Genomic DNA, 17,463 nt, shown 5'->3' with positions numbered 1-17,463 from the left:
AATATCGATTAACGCTTAATACTTTTATAATTAAATATTGTGTAACAAAGTGTTGTAACAAAAAGAACAAATATAATAAAAAAAGATCACTTCAATCGGGATTGAATCTCCGAACTAAAAAATAAAAATCTTAACCACAGCGTCAACGCCAACCTCTTTCAGCACAGCTGATTTAGTAATGAGTAGAGCTAGATATGAGAATCTATTCTGCGTGCTGACCATACTAAGCCCCGTTTTTAATAACTGAATTACTGAAAAGCCACTCTCCACAGGTTGAAAAAAAGTTTGAAATGAACCTATGTTTAACACAAGCTTTCTGTGAAAAATTAGGGGTGGGAGCTAGAAAATTTCATGTGTGAGATGGGAGCGCTTTTTGCGGAATTCGAAAGCTCTTAACTAAACTTTGTTGAAATGAACAATGGACTAAAACAAATGGACTGTTGAAATGAACAATGGACTAAAACAACTTAACTTTGTTGAAATGAGCAATGGACTAAAAAACATTTTATTTTCCCAATTTCTCTAATGTAAACCTAAATCACCAAACATATGCAATACCGTCAACAAAAAACAATGTCGAGCCAAGGATGCTTTGACTAAAAGTACAGCTGAATAAAGCAACGCGACAACAAATGTAGCGTTGATAATTTGCTTAAAACTTAAATGCAAATTACTGATATTTACTGATAGTAATCAGTAACAAGTTAGAAATTACCTTAGAAATTACCACTAGTCCAGTTGCTGGAAAAGCACTGGTTGAAATGAATCCCACATTCGAATTCGAACGTTTCTCAGTTCGCTGTAACGCCAGCAAAAGCAAAACGGAAATTGTGAAAAAAACACGCACAATGTCAACGGTTGCTCAGAAAAAAAACATGCGAAGCAATTAAACTATTAAATACAATGACTGTATACATCATGACAAAATGACTATATGCCCTATATGCCAAACCTGTTAAAATATTGAACATCGCACTCGTAACGTTAAGTAAGGTAAGTAGGGTAAGCACCGAAGAGGTAAGCACAATATTAGCTCTGCGTTATCGACGTTGTTTGTCAAAAAAAAGTCAGCGTGAAACATTTTTGGAAAGGTTACGGTGAAGTGAAGCCGATTCAGTAAAAGTGCGAATAGCGTTTTAATATTAGTCTTTCTCTAAGTGAAACTCTTACTACATTGTTTAGTTATTCGTTGGGGCTGATTATAAATAGACAGTATTACTGTTACCGATTTAATTGTCCCTACAAGTGGTATAAAAGCGTCCACCGAAAAAGCATAGCGAAACGAGCAAAAAAGATCAAATCAAAGATGGCAGCTCAGTCCATCAACAAAACCGGCTCCGGTTGGCCAAGAAGAACCAGCCAAGGAACGATGAACGATATCAGTAAACCACAGAGCAATCAGTCGATGACGCTAAACCGAACTATAAATCTGTAAGTATGAGTCGTTTGGGAACGATCAAATGCAGGTAGCAGTGTTTGATAGCTACTTTTTTCCATTTACAGTTATCCACTTACAAATTACACATTTGGCACAAAAGAACCCCTCTTCGAAAAGGACCCTTCCGTACCGGCTCGATTCCAGCGGATGCGGGACGAGTTTGATAAGATAGGAATGCGCCGCTCGGTGGAAGGAGTGTTGCTGGTGTGTTGTTATTCTACGTGACTCCGGGAATGATTTGCTAACTGAAAGTTTTATCTGTCCCCAGGTTCACGAACACGGTCTTCCACACGTTCTGCTGCTTCAGCTTGGAACGACCTTTTTCAAACTACCCGGTGGGGAACTGAGCGCTGGCGAAGACGAGGTTGAAGGTCTCAAACGATTACTGACTGAGGTAAGTGAGGATTTTGGACTTCGAAAATTACGATTAATTGTAGGATTCTATCGTAAGAAAAGATTGTATTCAAACAGTGTATCAAAGTGAACAATGTAATGGAAATCCAATTTTGTTAAGCCACCGAATGATTGTAATTTATTATTAAGCTGTGACTACAAATTGATTATACAGAGTATTGTTAACGCACTGTTTCTAGACGTTTGCTGTAAGATTTCCATCTCGAATGCTGCTTGCCTAGTGCACAATAATATTGTACATTTTCAGAATTAACTGATCATGTTGAATCCACGCTTGTAAAATTATTGTCGGAAGATTGTCAATGATTCAGTCATTAAACTTTGTATAGCTTTCATTATTCAAGATTCATAACAATTAGTTTAAAATCTTTTGCTACCAATAATGTTACAAAAAATGTTCCAAATAGGTTACACTTGCGTGACTAATCCATTTTTTGCACCAGAAAATGTAAGTTTGTTCAAAATTATGTAAATCCGTTTAATTTCGAAATTACTACACATAAAACAATTTCGCATATACTTAGAAAACCTTCGGATTTGAACCCGAATAAAGAACAACCGCACACGATTGTGCGCTCAATCTCTTATTACTATCACAACACAATTCAATTTTGTTCCGTTCTGTATACATTGTGTATGTGTGTTATGTATCGATTAGACTCTAGGCCGGCAGGATGGCGTCAAGCAGGACTGGATCGTCGAGGACACCATCGGCAACTGGTGGCGGCCGAACTTCGAACCACCGCAGTATCCGTACATTCCGCCACACATCACCAAGCCGAAGGAGCACAAGCGACTGTTTCTGGTACAGCTGCACGAGAAGGGTAATGTTTTTCTATGACCACATTTGTTTTAAGCTCTTAAAATAGGTGCGCCCTAAACGGCACCACCGGTGTTTTTCCTCGTCGTAAAGTGTGTTAAGAACCCCGGTAGGAGCATAGGCTAGGAATGTTTCTTCTATCAATTATTGCTTTGCGCTTTGTTGTTGTAAGAAAAAAAATAATCGAAAACTAGTTTTGTACATTGATAGAAAGAAGCAGGTTTGATAGGTAGCGTTTCTTTCTACGGAATGAAATTATTGTTTCGAGAGTTTCTTGAATGTAACTCGTTCGTTAAGCGATAAAGTAAACACTATCATGTGAAATACCCATTCGATTGTTGAGAATCTGTGATTTTAACTAAATTTCTTGTACTGTGTTTAGAAGGCAAGGAGGGGCAAGGCGGGTTTCGTACTATGTTAGAAAAGATTTGAAGCGAATATTTCTGCTCTTGAATAGATTTGAGTAAAATGTTTGTTGTGGAAATTGTAGGTATGAAATCGGGAAAGTTGTTTTATATATTACTACTTGCTATAAACTCAGCATTTATTCCTTGTTTTTACGAACCGTTAGTTGTATAATTCAGGTTTAATATGCTTCCTATAGAAGCAATACCTGACGTACGCTTTCACTGCTATAAAATAGTATTATTGCCTTTATAACGCGAATGTAGTTTTGCCAAAGACATACAGCCGAAGATTGTTGATAATAAGCTTAAACGTTTTGTCTTTCTCTCGTAAACCTTTTACCAATTTAAAATGTAGTGTTGATTGAATACATTAGAAAAATTTATCACTAAAGCTCTTAAGGGGCCGTTCAATAATTACGTAAGCAAGTAGGGGGGGAGGGGGGTGTGCAATTTTCTTACGCTATCTTACAGGGGAGGGAGGGGGGTGAATTTTTTATCTTACGTAAGAAAAACATTGTTGATGGAACTATTCAAAAAACCATGTTAATGAAAGTGTGGACGGTAAAAATCATAAAAAAAAATTACGGAAGGCCGATTAACTCGAATTAGAGACAGAAAAGGAAAAGAAGGAATTGGGCTTGCTTCAGGATGATAAAACCATAATAAAAATTTATATTCAGTATATATAGTAAGATCTTACTAGGGGGTAGGGGGGGTATCAAAAAATCTTACGATGTCTTACAAGGGGGGGGGAGGGGGGATTGAAAAAGTGGAAAAATATGCTAACGTAATTATTGAACGGCCCCTAAATTCTAAATAACTGCTAAAATCATTTGATCATCATTGGGATACAATTATCATAAAAAACGTCAAACTAGATAAAACAAAAATTTAAACCGTAAAAAATAGCCTCACATTTCTCCATCCTGGAATTTTTAACAAATGTTTTGTTATAATTTCAAATTTAAAAAAAAATGAGAAAAAATGAAATCTTTTTATACAAATTAAAATTTAGTATTTATTCAGATTTTTTCAACTCATTTTTGATTTGCTTGAATTTTATCTACTCCAACAATATAAAAATACATAACTCATAAAATTGGAAATTCTCACATAAAAAATAAAATCTGCTAAAAATGTAAAAAGAGTTTTGCACTTACATTTATATTAATTTATATTTTATTTTAGTGATAAAATTTTTCGTATGAAATTTTATTCTCGAATACTCATAGCGAACCTCGAAACCACAGATTTTAAAGTTCATGCGATTTCTCACGATTTTTCAAAAAATCGATTATTAAACTTCTAAATTCCCAAATCTTCACTGACTTGACTTAGTAATTTTCATCTGCGATTGACGAATGGAAGTTAATCAGCTCAGCAAAACAATTATCCAAATGACGGTGGTTATCTTTAGGTTGCCATTTTGATCAACGCCCAGATAAAAAAAGAGACAGAAATATAGTCTTTTAAAAAACAATGAACAATACGGAAAATATTAACATTCATGAGTAAGCCAGTTTAGATAAATACAACAAACTTTTAAAAGTTCGAAAATACAATAAATTATATTTATGTAATGGTTTGTACTATATACCCACAGACTTTTTTTTCTAACTCTACTTAGGATAAATTCGTCTTGCCTGTCAGTCAGGAATACATTCCGGAGTTAGGGTATACACTCGCATCAAACTTCCAAGTACTGTTCTCTCAAAGCATCACTCCAAGGCTTCGGCTTAAGCTATTATAGTGGTTAAGCTATAATATTTCTTTCACTGATATTCTCCTCTAAATTTTGTGTTGAATAACTGATTGTAGGCAGCCTTCAATAGAGAAAACACACTTAGATATCTATTGTATGTCTTCGCAAGAAAGCTGTTCAATAAATTATATACATTACTTATTGTACGGTTGAAAAATTGTAGAACCATTAGTAACTGTTATCAAACAAACATCCATTGTATTTCTCATAATTTTTAACTTACGAAAATAGTTTTCGCAAACTAATTCCAGCATTGTGAGCTGTTTTATAATAACATTGGTTCGTGTGAGCCACGAAAGAAGAAACGAATGTCCAAAGAAACCAAAACAATGTTGATGAAGCCCAATAAACAATAACCTCAAGCAAAGAAAAGAAAAGCCTTTAGTTGTAAAATGTTTTCCGCTTGTAAGCGATAGAAAATCGTTATCTTTCTCAGCACTAATCGTGAATGTTTTCCTACCCCCTGACAGCTCTTTTTGCCGTACCGAAAAACTACAAGCTAGTAGCGGCCCCACTGTTTGAATTGTACGACAACTCTCAGGGATACGGTCCAATCATTTCGTCGCTTCCGCAGGCATTGTGTCGGTAAGTAACGCATGATCCTTGCACAAATAACGTCCAAACTGATTAACATCGGTCTCTTTTTCCTAGATTTAACTTCATCTACATGTAAGTTCAACCATGTTTCGGAATTAGCTCTTACAGTAAGTCTCATCTGAATGCGAATCGCCAAGCCTCTTGCTGGTTCAGGTAAATGGTTTGTTCTAGAATGCATTTTGTCCTGATCTGCTGAGCGGGCAGAACCTATTTACATGCTTTGAAGCTGATGGGATAATTTCATAACCCACACGTTCACAGAGATACCCTTCGTTCACTTCCAGCGAGAACCGACGGATTGGAGGTAATTTTTTTAGCACATGAACAATTTGTCACTATCTGATGAATAGAGCATAGGATTTAAATTGCGTATTAAACATTGATTCGTGGTAAATGAGACTTTGACTGTAACGGTGAATGTATTGAGAAAGCTTGGAAAAAGTCGTAGTTTCATAAACTTTATTGCACGTTTCAGCAACTACTCTAGATAGAAAGCACGCGGTCACACCTGTGATTTGAGCAGAAAGATCTAGTATTTAGTAAGGAGTAATGCATAAAAATGTTTTTTTTTTTATCAAAATAGAACACTTCCAAAAGATATTATAGTCTACTTCTCAGTTTGTTCCGGCTGCTTCATTCTCCTCGTCCTGCACAAAAATATACGGACAACTTTCGACGCGCAGAATGTCTTTCTCTAGCTCCTTAAGATTCTTCTCAAGCTTAGCCTTGCGTATCATTTTCGGAACGGTATCTATCAGCAGTGGAAGACTCTGGTATTCCCGCTGTAGGTTTTCCCAGTTTTGCTTGAGCCCCTGAAAACTACACTAATGAAACAATTCAGCAAAAATAATATTTCACAAACCTTTAGCAATTCTAGTCGTTCCTCCTGCGTGACTAGGAATCCGTTTGGCACTTGTTCGGCCATCGTTTCGACCATGCGATGTTTTTGCACTTCCAGATCTTTCTTTCGCCGCTCAAGGTATTTGGGTACTTTGCCGTACTTGGGTTGACACTTGTAGACCGGCATTAGGCCAGATTTTTCCAGATCGTGGAAGTCACCTTTACGAGTGTCGGCGTACCGAGGGCGCATTTTTTTCGGACTGGCAGCGACTACTTTTTTTATGTTTTCAACTTTGAAGTCAACGCGCCGCATTACCTGCTGGTTGTTAGGGGTCAGTTCTCCTATTTTTGGTACCGGTGGCTTGTGGTCTGCACAAAGGCGAACGGGGGCCGATTTGGTGGCCCGATAGCGAACCCCGCAATTCTTTTTCAGAAACTCGTTCGGTTTCGGTTGGGGAAGTTTAGCGTAGCCCATAGTGCGGTGAGAGTCCTTGCAGAATTTCGTTTCCCGGCGAACCTGGTGCTCGAAGCGTGAGTGATAGAGAGGTGGCTTTGGTGGTCGTTCCGGAGGTTTCTTCTCTACGTTGTAGATATTCTCGTTGTGATGATAGATGTTCACAATTGACATGGCTGTTAATGTCGGATTTACAAGCAACGAACAGACTTCATATACGCGATATAAAAAGGAAAATTGTGATGGAAGGGGATTTGAACTGCGAAATATCGGAAATATCCGAAATATCAAGTTAATTATTTACTTGAAGTAAACTAACAGAATGCCATAGCAACGCATGTCCTTTAAGCGTAAACATTAGGTGTTGTCTTCATGAAAACGGATTGGAAATATGACGGATTTTTTTTTTGCGCATGTGCTGGGAGTCAAACAGAGATGCCCGGTTCGTGGGAGCGATTCAAAAGGGAAAAGAACAGGAAACAGAAATATTTTCTCTTAGTATTCATGAATCTATTTTTTTATCTGGAGCTCGAGCCATTTAATATCTGGACATACCTATCATTTATTTTACTGCATAATAATAAGTTCACTAGTTAAGTGTTAATGCCGAGAGAGGGCGTATTCTCGAAGAGAAATAAGTGCCTCACTCAGTCAAAGGCATGGTCAATGTCACGAATTTTCTAACCTGTTCACGTGTCTTCAGTTGATCTATCCGATCCTGCAATGCAACCGAGGTTTGGAAGATGTTTTGGTGTTGGAACACTTTTGAGCGTTGGGGAATAGATTGTATTGTAGTATTGGTACTTAGGATCCGAAGGCTGAATTCGAAAATGTTGAGAACGGTTAGAGCAACCCCAAGGCAGCCCGATTTTGATATCACTAGAAATTCAATACCAGCCTGTCTGAATGATTTAGATCTTTTCGGGCCAGTAAGCAATCTAACACAGGGTGGCGAAAACCAGGAATATCAGAGAATTTATTTTACGATCAGGGGAATTAGGGAATATCAGGGCAAACTTGAAAAGAATCAGGAAAAAAAACCGAGACGCGATTCTGTTTAAAACGGCTCATTGGCGTTAAAGCGCTTTTTTTCAGCATAGGAGGCTATTACTGATTGGTAAATGGCTGAGCGGAACGTACCAGCAGCAACTACTATCAGTATCTACCTACACGTGGTAACGATCGGATACGAGCAACAAAGGGAAGATTGGTGGATTGGTGGGAACTTGGTCGTTTGCTGACAGGGAAGAGTGAGCTGTTTTTCTTGCAGAGCAGCTTGTCCGAGTCTCTATTTCCCATGTCAGGGGCGGCTCAACAGCGACTGATCCAGAGTAGACGATTGAATTATGAAGCACTGTGTCTCGCCAGCAACAGCCTGACCAATGTATCCGCACCGACAAACGATAAACCCGATGATGTGAAGGCGGAGTTCTATGAGCTCCTCTATAAAAGATATGGAGAATGCTAGAAAACTCGAACTGCGACGTCAAGAGCATGCTATCTCATAGCTAATATTCAGTACAGAAGTATCAAAAAGCCGTTGTTCCATGCACACCTTAATCGTTTGCAACGTAATCTAAGACGGACGTCGAAAGGATTCTGGCGCTATGTTAGTAATCAGAGAAAAGGAACTGGTCTTCCTACATGTATGCGTAATGGCAATCGCGGGGCTTCTAATGGATGAAATTGCCCCTATTTTTCTCGGACAATTCGGCAGCTTTTCCAGTTGACAAGCTATCATCAGCGCTACTGCGAATGTACCTGTTATACCAGATATTGGTCCTCACCACTTGATAACTAGCAGACAAACGTTTGAAAAATTCTTCCAGGCCCAAATGGCGTTCCAGCCATTGTCCTAAAAAACTACATCTACGATCTTGCAACTCCGTTAGCAGTGATTTTTAATTCCTCGCTTATTCATGGTGTCTTCCCAAGCTGTTGGAAAATCTATTTTGTCTTCTCGGTTCACAAAAAAGGATGCAAGTTTACTGTTTCCAACTATTGAGGAATTGTGTGCTTCGTCAAAGCTTTTCGAGCTGATTGTTCTGAGCTTTTTGACACAGAAATGCTCCAAGTAAATTTCATCAGATCAGCATGGCTTCGTTCAAAAACGATCCACTACCACTAACCTTGTATCACAGACTAACAGACAACACGTCGAACAAATTTTCAATAAAATCATCATTTGGATGATTCCAGCACTTTACGTTAGTAACACTAGCACCATCTGCTGTCGTGTTCGCGCTGCGTCATGTATTTCGATATCAGCGCCAGCGTTACTGCATGTGTCAAATGAGGAACTACAAAATATGTATGAGATTGCATGACAGCGCCCCAGACGACGTTTTCGCGCGATGACTGTTATTCGATTGAAAATTTGAAATGAACGTTTTTTGTGGCGATGGAGCTAGGTTCCAGTGTTACGTCTGTTAGTCTGTGCTTGTATCTTTCATCTCTTTCATTGTACGACATATGAAAGATTTGATCTACCTGCGACCCGGTAGATAAGATTTACACAGATCTTACTGCTGCATTTGACAAAATGGATCACGAAATAGCTTTCGCCAAATGTGAGAGATTGGGCAATGGCGGTAGTCTTTATTTTTGGCTGCGCTCGTACTTAACTATTAGAAACACTTCCGTTGAAATAGGTGATAATGTTCCATTCCCGCGCCAAGTGAAACCCAGTGTTCCACAAGGTAGTCATCTTGAGCCATTCTTGTGTGTTTTGTACATAAACGATTTATACCATGTCCTGGAATGCCAGAAGAAATTTTACGCTGATTATCTGGAACTTTACTATGTTAAAAAAAACCAGTGTCCTTTCTCCTTTCTTTGCGGCTTGGTGCAAGACAAATCGAATAAAGCTCAAAGTTTCCAAATGCTCTGTGATATCCTTTGGGCGACATCTAGCCAACTAGGCAACTAGTCAACGACTACGTCCTAAGCGGCACTGTTATAAAACGCGAGAGCGCCGTGAAAGACCTTGAAGTACTTTTTAATTCCTAACTAACGTTCAAAAATCGTGTGTTATGGTGGTCCCCGTGGCTCCGTGGTTAGCGATGTCGATCAGCTAGCTCTCCCACACGGTGGTGATATCGGGTTCGATTCCCGAACAGGTCGAGGATCTTTTCGAGCTGGAAATTTTCTTTTTTATCTTCCGATTGGGCAAATACTTCCAGGCTGTGGCGTGACCGGAATAACCTTTCCAGATATGCTGAGCGCTGCAGATTAATACATCTGGACGCACTCAACGTCAGAAGAGATGTCACTTAAGCTTGCTTTATCAGCGACTTGGTAACATCTAATATAGATTACCCCATAGTCATTGTGGTTTTTTTCTACCTGGTGCCTGTGAAAATAAATAATAATAACATGATATAAGGATTTTCATCGGGAACGCAAAGCGCACAGGGAGCAGTTCTTTCGTCCCATTATTGTGTTGGGCACGACCGCAGGAACCACACGCAACACCTGGTTCAATGCGAAGTGTGAAGAGATGAAAAACCGGGCCCGTGCTCGCACGAAGGTGGCGGCAATTCGTGTGACTCGCCAGATGAGGGAGAGTTATCGTCGGCTAGAGTGGCCGAAATGAGACTCCATCAACGCACGAAAAGTAAGCACTGCGAACGATCTCTTGCGGAGCTTCTCCATGCACGACACGAAAAGTTTCTATAAATTGGTAAACGGAATCAGGAACCGGACGGTGCCAATCCCCGTCATGTGCAACAACCTGATAACCGAGTCGACACTGGTGGCCATGCGATGGAAACAACATTTCGAGGTGTTGCTGAAAGGCGAAGAGAATAGAGCCGTTGACAGAAACAGGAGAGAAATTGAGGAGGATGGATATTAGGGTGGGGAATCGTTATATGGAAAAAACGAAACTTGATAGCAGAAAGCCAGAACCAAGTTTATTTGTTCTATTTGGGGCCCCAAACAACCCTGAATTTCTTGGAAGTGCAGTATCAGCGCCAGCGTCACTGCATGTGTCAAATGGGGAACTACAAAATATGTATGAGATTGCATGACAGCGCCCCAGACGACGTTTTCGCGCGATGACTGTTATTCGATTGAAAATTTGAAATGAACGTTTTTTTGTGGCGATGGAGCTAGGTTCCAGTGTTACGTCTGTTAGTCTGTGCATGTAGCATGTTGAAAAAACAAAGCAGCGGGAAGATTCTATCCCGCATCCTGTTCAATAGACTGAGGGCCGGAAAGTACCAGTGCGGTTTTGCGGGAAGTACGATCTACAACGAACCAAATGTTCACCTAGCGTCAAATCCATGACAACATCAGAGAAGTAAGTGCAACGAACACGGTTTCCACACTAAACTGATTAGGCTGTATCGTGCCACCCTTGACGGGTTTTAATCATGCGTCAGGATAACGGGCGTAATTTTAGACCCGTTCGTGACGTTAGCCGGTCTAAAGCAGGGTGACGGGCTCTGTAGGGTATGAGCTAGCTGAGTTTTAGATAAAACGGATTAACAGTGTTGTAGATGAGAGAGAGGGAAATAGCTAAGCACCCTGAAAGAGAAATGAAAGAACAAAAGCAGAGCGAAAGATGGATCGAACAGAAAAAGGCATGTAAGGAGACGCAGTGGATTGAAAGGTGTGCTCTGTAAAACAGGTGAACAATACGGGAAAAATAAAGATTTTCGTAAACAGTTTAGTGCGATTGTTGTAGTATTTACAGGCTCTCGAACCTGTTGTTCAACTTTGCCTTGGGGGGTGCAGTACGGAGAGCTGACGTGCAAAGAAGCGGTACTATTATCTTGGAGGCTCATATGCTGCTTGGCTTCGCGGATGATATTGATATTAACTGCAGATCAGTGGAAAAGGCACTCGTTTCCTTCAAGAGGGAAGCAGCGAGAATTGGACTTACTATGCCAAAACAAAGTAGGTACTTGGTGGCTGGTGGATAGCGTAGAAGTTGGTACTGCGATAATGATAAATGATACTTATTCATTTATTTATTTATTTATTTATTTGATTGTACAGTCAACAGGTAGAAACAATGACTAAAACTAGAACTAAAGTTAACAAGTAAAGACTAACTTAAACAGACAACACTCTCAAAAAGTTATTTCCAATTACACGTCTAGACAAATTAAAATCGAAACATTCAAAACAATTGTCGGAAACGCGACACATACATTTCATCGGTTCGTGCATCCCGTAGTTCGTCCTGGATCTGCCTGTGCCAAGAAACGTATGGGACCGAAGAGCACGTCTACGGGTGTTTGAGTCCAGACGACTGAGAAGCTTGGGGCAATCTATATTAGAAGTTAGCAAGTCGCTGATAAAGCAGGCTTTAGCGACATCTCTTCAGACGTCGAGAGCATCCAGATGTATTACCCAGCAGCGCTCAGCATATCTAGGAAGGTTATTCCGGTCACGCCACGGCAAATGACGCAGCGCAAAACGTACGAACTTTCGTTGAACCGCCTCGATTCTATTGATTCCGTTTTGTTAATATGGCGCCCATACGACGGCTGAGTACTCGAGCGCTGACCGTACTAAAGCACAATATAGAGCCTTCAAGCAGTACACATCCTGGAAGTATTTGCCAAATCGGAAGATGAATCCTAACTGAGATGATGCTTTCGAAACAAAGTATGACACTTGATTTTTGAACGTTAGTGAAGAATCTAGAAGTACTCCCAGGTCTTTCACGGTGCTTTCGCGATTTATCACAGTGCCGCTTAAGACGTAGTCGGGGAAGGCTAGCTATAGCTTACGCCCAAAGTATATCACAGAGCATTTGGAAGCATTGAGGACCATTCGATTCGTCTTGCACCAAGCCGCAAAGACGTTCAGTTCATGTTGGAGAAAGAGGGCATCACTTGGTTTTTCAATAACATAGTAAAGTTTCAGATCATCAGCGTAAGATTTCTTCTGGCATTTCAGAACGTAGTTTACATAGTTCATGTACAACAGAAACAAGAATGGTCCGAGATGACTACCTTGTGGAACGCCGGATTTCACTTGGAATGGGAACGAAACATGATCACCTATTTTACGGAAGTGTTTCTGTTAGCCAGGTACGAGCGCAGCCAAGAAAGGAGACTGCCACAAATGCCTAATCTTTCAAATTTAGCCAAAGCAATTTCATGATCCATTTTGTCGAATGCAGCAGAAAGATCTGTGTAAATTGCATCTACCTGCGACCCTTTTTCCATATGCCGTACGATGAAAGAGGTGAATGATACAAGGTTAGTGGTAGTGGAGTGTTTCGGAACGAAGCCATGCTGGTCTGACGAATATACTGCGAGCATTTCTGTGTCAAAAAGCTCAGAACTGTCAGGTCGAAAAGCTTTGACGAAGCACACAAGGCGGCAATTCCTCGATAATTAAAAACGGTACGCTTACATCCTTTTTTGTGAACCGGGAAGACAAAAGAGTTTTTCCAGCAGCTTGGGAAGACACCATGAGTAAGCGAAGAATCGAAAATCACTGCTAACGGGGATGCAAGAGCATAGATGAAGTTTTTGAGGACAATGGCTGAAACACCATCTGGGCCAACACTGGAAGAATTTTTCAAAAGTTTGGCTGCTGTAATAATAACATCCCTAGTTATCGAGTGGTGAGGACCAATATCTGGGAAAACAGGAACATTCGCAGTAGCGCTGATGATAGCATCGGAGTTGGCTGGTACATCCAAGAAAACCCTGCTAAATTGTTCGTGGAAAAGAGAGGCTAATTCCTCCATGGTAGAAGCCTCGCGATTGCCATTTCGCATACATGTAGGAAGGCCAGTTTCCTTCCTCTTAATACTAACATAGCACCAGAATCCCTTCGGCTTCCGTCTAAGATCACGTCGCAAACGATTAAGGTGTGCATGGAACAACTGTTTGTTGATACTCCTGTACTGAGTATTAGCTGTGAGATAGCGCGCTCTTGACGTCGCAGTTCGAGTTTTGCTGTATTTTTTCAGCGCCTTTCTTTTGTTTGTTTTTTTTTAAGTCGTTTAAGGTAAGAGGTGGCCCAAGCGGGATGATGTTGCTCTTTTGTAAACTTCTTCGGAACAAACTGATCAATGGCATACAGTAGCACCACAGACTAACAGACATAACACTTCGAACAGATTTTCAATAAAATCATCGTTCGGATGATTCCAGTACTTTACGTTAGTAACATTAACACCATCTGTTGTCGGTGTTCGCGCTGCGTCATGTTTTTCGACATCAGCGCCAGCGTTACTGCATGTGTCAAATGGGGAACTACAAAATATGTATGAGATTGCATGACAGCGCCCCAGACGACGTTTTCGCGCGATGACTGTTATTCGATTGAAAATTTGAAATGAACGTTTTTGTGGCGATGGAGCTAGGTTCCAGTGTTACGTCTGTTAGTCTGTGGTAGCACGTTACAGAGAGTAGAAGCGGCTAGGTTGACATCATGATCTCGAATAAACTCGTCCCAGGCAACTCCCATGAGAAAGGAGTTCATCTCTTCATAATTGGCTTTGCTGAAGTCATAATAAACTGCTTTCGCGCTAGCATCAACGAAAACACTCCCACTGTCACGCTGCATTGATAATAGTAACGGTGGGTGATGCCTACAATCTTTTACTAACAAACATTGGGCCCGCATTACGCTACACTTTGTACCCAGTTCGTCGCTCACGAAGCAGAGGTCTAACAAACGACCGTTTTCATTGAGAACCTCGTTCAGCTGTCTAAGGCAAGCTGTGCAGAGGGCATCCAACAAACATGCGGATGTAAAGCTATTTCCAGAGCGAGTGACGTCGGGATAGAAAAAGCCTTTCGAGTTCGACTGCCATGTGATACTGCAAAGGTTGAAGTCGCCGATAACGATAATGTTGTTCGTTGCATTTGTTTGAGAAACGATCCAATCAAGTGAGTTAATATGTTTCTCTATGACTGCAAGCTCATTGACACGGTAGGTCGGCAGATATATAACGCCGATGAAAGTGTTCACGCCTGACAAGGTTGCCGAAACCCAGAGTTGTTCAATTTCGGAGTAACCTGGAGGGAACACTTGACGCGATTTGATGCAAGAGCGGATGGCCAGCAAAACACCGCCCCTGTACGTTTATCACTATTAGTTGGAGTTCGGTCCTCTCTGTATACAGCATACGACTCATCGAACAATTGATTCGACACCGTATTGGCATTTAACCAGGTTTCCATGAAGGCGTAGATGTCGTATCAGGAATCAGAGCACGCAAGCTTGTATCAGGTTAGAGAGCAAGTCGGACGAGACGGATGAGCGAGTTCGAGTGTCAGATCTCATGAAGTGGTTCCGTAACTCCAATTGTGTTACATTGCTGGAAACGGCAGATATGTTATGTGGCGGGTTGTGAACAGAAATATTAAGCGGATACTCGTCGTGGTTGGAGATTTGGAAGACTCCCTCTCCACACTTGACAACAGGATCGGAACGATTATGCAGAACGAAGGCGGCAGTGGGCAGGACTGTGTCAGAGGGATTGGGAGCTTCCATAATGCTGTATACAATGCGTTCCGACTTCCGAGTAGAAGTAGGTGATGCTCTGCTGGTACCGGCAGCGATGTCATGGTTCCGGAAACTCGGTAGGGTGGTTTGATGATGCGACAGAATAACGTTCGGGAAAGAAGGAATATTGTCGAGCTCGGGAAAATTCGTAGTCACCTGAGTGCGGGAAACTTCATCACACAGAGATGAACCTGAGTCAAAGTAGTACTTGCCTGAGTAAGCAAGTTGGAAGACCTCGTTCTCACCACTAGCCACAGGGCCGAGACGACTTTGACTAACGAACGCTGCAGTGGGCGCGACTGGGTTAGTGGAGTCAGAGGCTTCCAAAATGCTTTTCACAGTGCGTTTCAGCTTAACTGGAGAATCGGCTGTCTAACCTCGTCTGTTACAGGTGTCTGAGCTACTCCTATGAAGCAGTCGACGAATTTGTGTACCTTGGTACTTTCATAAGGCGTCGCACACAAGTTACGTAACGCATGAGGGGGGGGGGGGGGAGTGGGGTTGAGCCTGCGTTACTTATTGTTACATGAGGGGGAGGGGGAGAGGTAGCTTAGACTGCTACTTAACTGTAATGTTTGCTCAAAATTTAAAAAAATGAAGGGGGGTCGGGTCGTTCAGCGTTACGTACTCAGCATGCCAACATGCGGATATCATCAAACTGATAAAATACGGCAGGATTTAGTGGGCTGGCCACGTGGCACGAATGTCGGAAGAGCGACTAGCAAAGATAAAAATCAGCAGAGAGCCAGCGACTCCGTGGTAGACCCGTACTCGTTGGATTTGTGGTATGAATGAGTACGCCCGGTCGGCGGATGTTAGGGCATTTACTTCCACATAGAATTGCATCACGAAAAAAACATCACCTTTTGGGTATTTTCTCATGAACGTTTGAGTAGAAGTATTTCATAGCGTTTTGTTTATACTGTATTTTTATCGCTGTCAGTTTTTTGAAAATTGGAAAAATGGTGTCAGCCGAAAAGCAACTGATTTTGCGCAACAACCTGGAAAATCCTCAACTCTCTCATCGGGACATCTGGAAACAACTCGGAATCGTGCAGTCAACGGTGAGTTGTGTGATTAAACGTTATTACGGAACTCTAAGCATCGAACGGAAGGAGAAATGCGATCAAAATGAATGTTCTATTAGTGATCAGGATCACAAGCGTGTCGTGAAAGCGTTTGAGCGGAATCCCATTGCCTGCTCAGAGAGCCAAGAACCGGGAGGGACTGCATACGTACAAAGTACAGAAGGCTCCAAATTGTGACGAACGGCAAAATACGGTGGGAGTCACGGGCCCGGAAACTACCCAGACACTTACGAAACCCCATTGTCTCATCATGGATGATGAGACTAACGTCAAGGCGGACTTCCGGCAGCCTCCGGGGGTTGATGTTCTGGAGGAAGTAAGAAGCAGTAACATATAAAATTTGCCAAGAAATACATTATTTGGCGATCGATTACTTTTCGAAAGTGCTGCTGATTGATTGTTATAAACCAAAATTTATTCCACATCCGGTTTCAGTTTCCGTAAAAGTAATTAAACAACGACGTATATTGAAATGTTATGTTTATTCAGCATTTTTGTAAATTTTTCAAGTATGGTCACTTAGCCCAATCTGCGCTCCTCCGATTCACAGGTACAACACTGATTGTCTAAAATGTCCACTGAAATCCAATTCACTGCTCCTTCATTCGGCAATTCGACACTTTCTTCCATAGGACAATCCATTCGGTCCGGATGATTGAGATGACATCCTTCCAGGCAGTGGTAGTAGCACAAGCTCCTCTCTTCGTAGTTAGGCTCAACTAATTCTGCTCGGAGGTGATCGTCGATCTCAAGACGGCCCCTGAGCAGACTACATGTATTTAGGCTCAACCGGAACGACAGTATGCGCACCAGTTCATCATAGTTGAAGCGCCGATTCTGTTTCAGAGCCTCCGACAGGGCGAAAATGTAATTCTTTGCCAAGCGAAGCGTCTCTATTTTAGATAACCTCTGCGGGGTAGTGTGGTCACATCGGGTCACAGTGAACTGCAGCGGCAACGGAACGCAGTGACGTAGACGGTTCAGAGCGTCGTTGAGACCGTGCATCCGGTTACGTTCCCGTTGGTTCGCCTTGATCCGTTTGTTCGATGCGGTGCTCGCGACGGTCGGCTTCCGGCTGGGTGTGGTTTTCATCGTTGCAGTCACGGTACGAATGTGGTCGAAGGGCATATGATTGATGTTGGAGTCACGGGTACGCATT

General features: G+C 41.5%; 2 protein-coding genes across 3 annotated transcripts; one reads left to right on the top strand and one right to left on the bottom strand.

Moving 5' to 3' along the window:
• The first annotated feature begins 1,058 nt into the window (after positions 1-1,058).
• Positions 1,059-5,832, top strand: LOC129723937 (cleavage and polyadenylation specificity factor subunit 5). Its single transcript, XM_055678435.1, has 6 exons — positions 1,059-1,431; positions 1,504-1,642; positions 1,707-1,832; positions 2,511-2,676; positions 5,312-5,426; positions 5,493-5,832. The coding sequence occupies exons 1-6, from the start codon at positions 1,307-1,309 to the stop codon at positions 5,512-5,514; spliced, it is 693 nt and encodes a 230-aa protein (XP_055534410.1). The 5' UTR covers positions 1,059-1,306; the 3' UTR covers positions 5,515-5,832.
• A 51-nt stretch (positions 5,833-5,883) lies between these two features.
• LOC129723936 (enkurin) lies at positions 5,884-7,127 on the bottom strand. 2 transcript variants are annotated; one of them, XM_055678434.1, is made up of 3 exons: positions 7,037-7,124; positions 6,301-6,941; positions 5,884-6,250 (listed from the first exon to the last, which is right to left on the bottom strand). In XM_055678434.1, the coding sequence occupies exons 2-3, from the start codon at positions 6,904-6,906 to the stop codon at positions 6,053-6,055; spliced, it is 804 nt and encodes a 267-aa protein (XP_055534409.1). In that variant the 5' UTR covers positions 6,907-6,941; positions 7,037-7,124; the 3' UTR covers positions 5,884-6,052. The 2 variants fall into 2 exon arrangements, with proteins under 2 accessions (XP_055534409.1, XP_055534408.1); XM_055678433.1 differs by having other exon boundaries at positions 6,301-7,127.
• Positions 7,128-17,463: the final 10,336 nt, after the last annotated feature.

The sequence above is a fragment of the Wyeomyia smithii genome, chromosome 2 (assembly GCF_029784165.1).
Source record: "Wyeomyia smithii strain HCP4-BCI-WySm-NY-G18 chromosome 2, ASM2978416v1, whole genome shotgun sequence".
Lineage (NCBI taxonomy): Eukaryota > Metazoa > Arthropoda > Insecta > Diptera > Culicidae > Wyeomyia > Wyeomyia smithii.
The sequence above is the reverse complement of the archived record's forward strand: the minus strand, read 5'-3'. Positions and strand labels throughout refer to the sequence as shown.

Coding starts and splice junctions, on each gene's coding strand:
- LOC129723936 (XM_055678433.1), bottom strand. CDS start 6,906: ATGTCAATTGTGAACATCTATCATCACAACGAGAATATCTACAACGTA. Junction 6,251..6,300: donor AACGACTAGAATTGCTAAAG/GTTTGTGAAATA, acceptor TGTAGTTTTCAG/GGGCTCAAGCAAAACTGGGA.
- LOC129723937 (XM_055678435.1), top strand. CDS start 1,307: ATGGCAGCTCAGTCCATCAACAAAACCGGCTCCGGTTGGCCAAGAAGA. Junction 2,677..5,311: donor GGTACAGCTGCACGAGAAGG/GTAATGTTTTTC, acceptor ACCCCCTGACAG/CTCTTTTTGCCGTACCGAAA. Junction 5,427..5,492: donor CTTCCGCAGGCATTGTGTCG/GTAAGTAACGCA, acceptor TCTTTTTCCTAG/ATTTAACTTCATCTACATGT.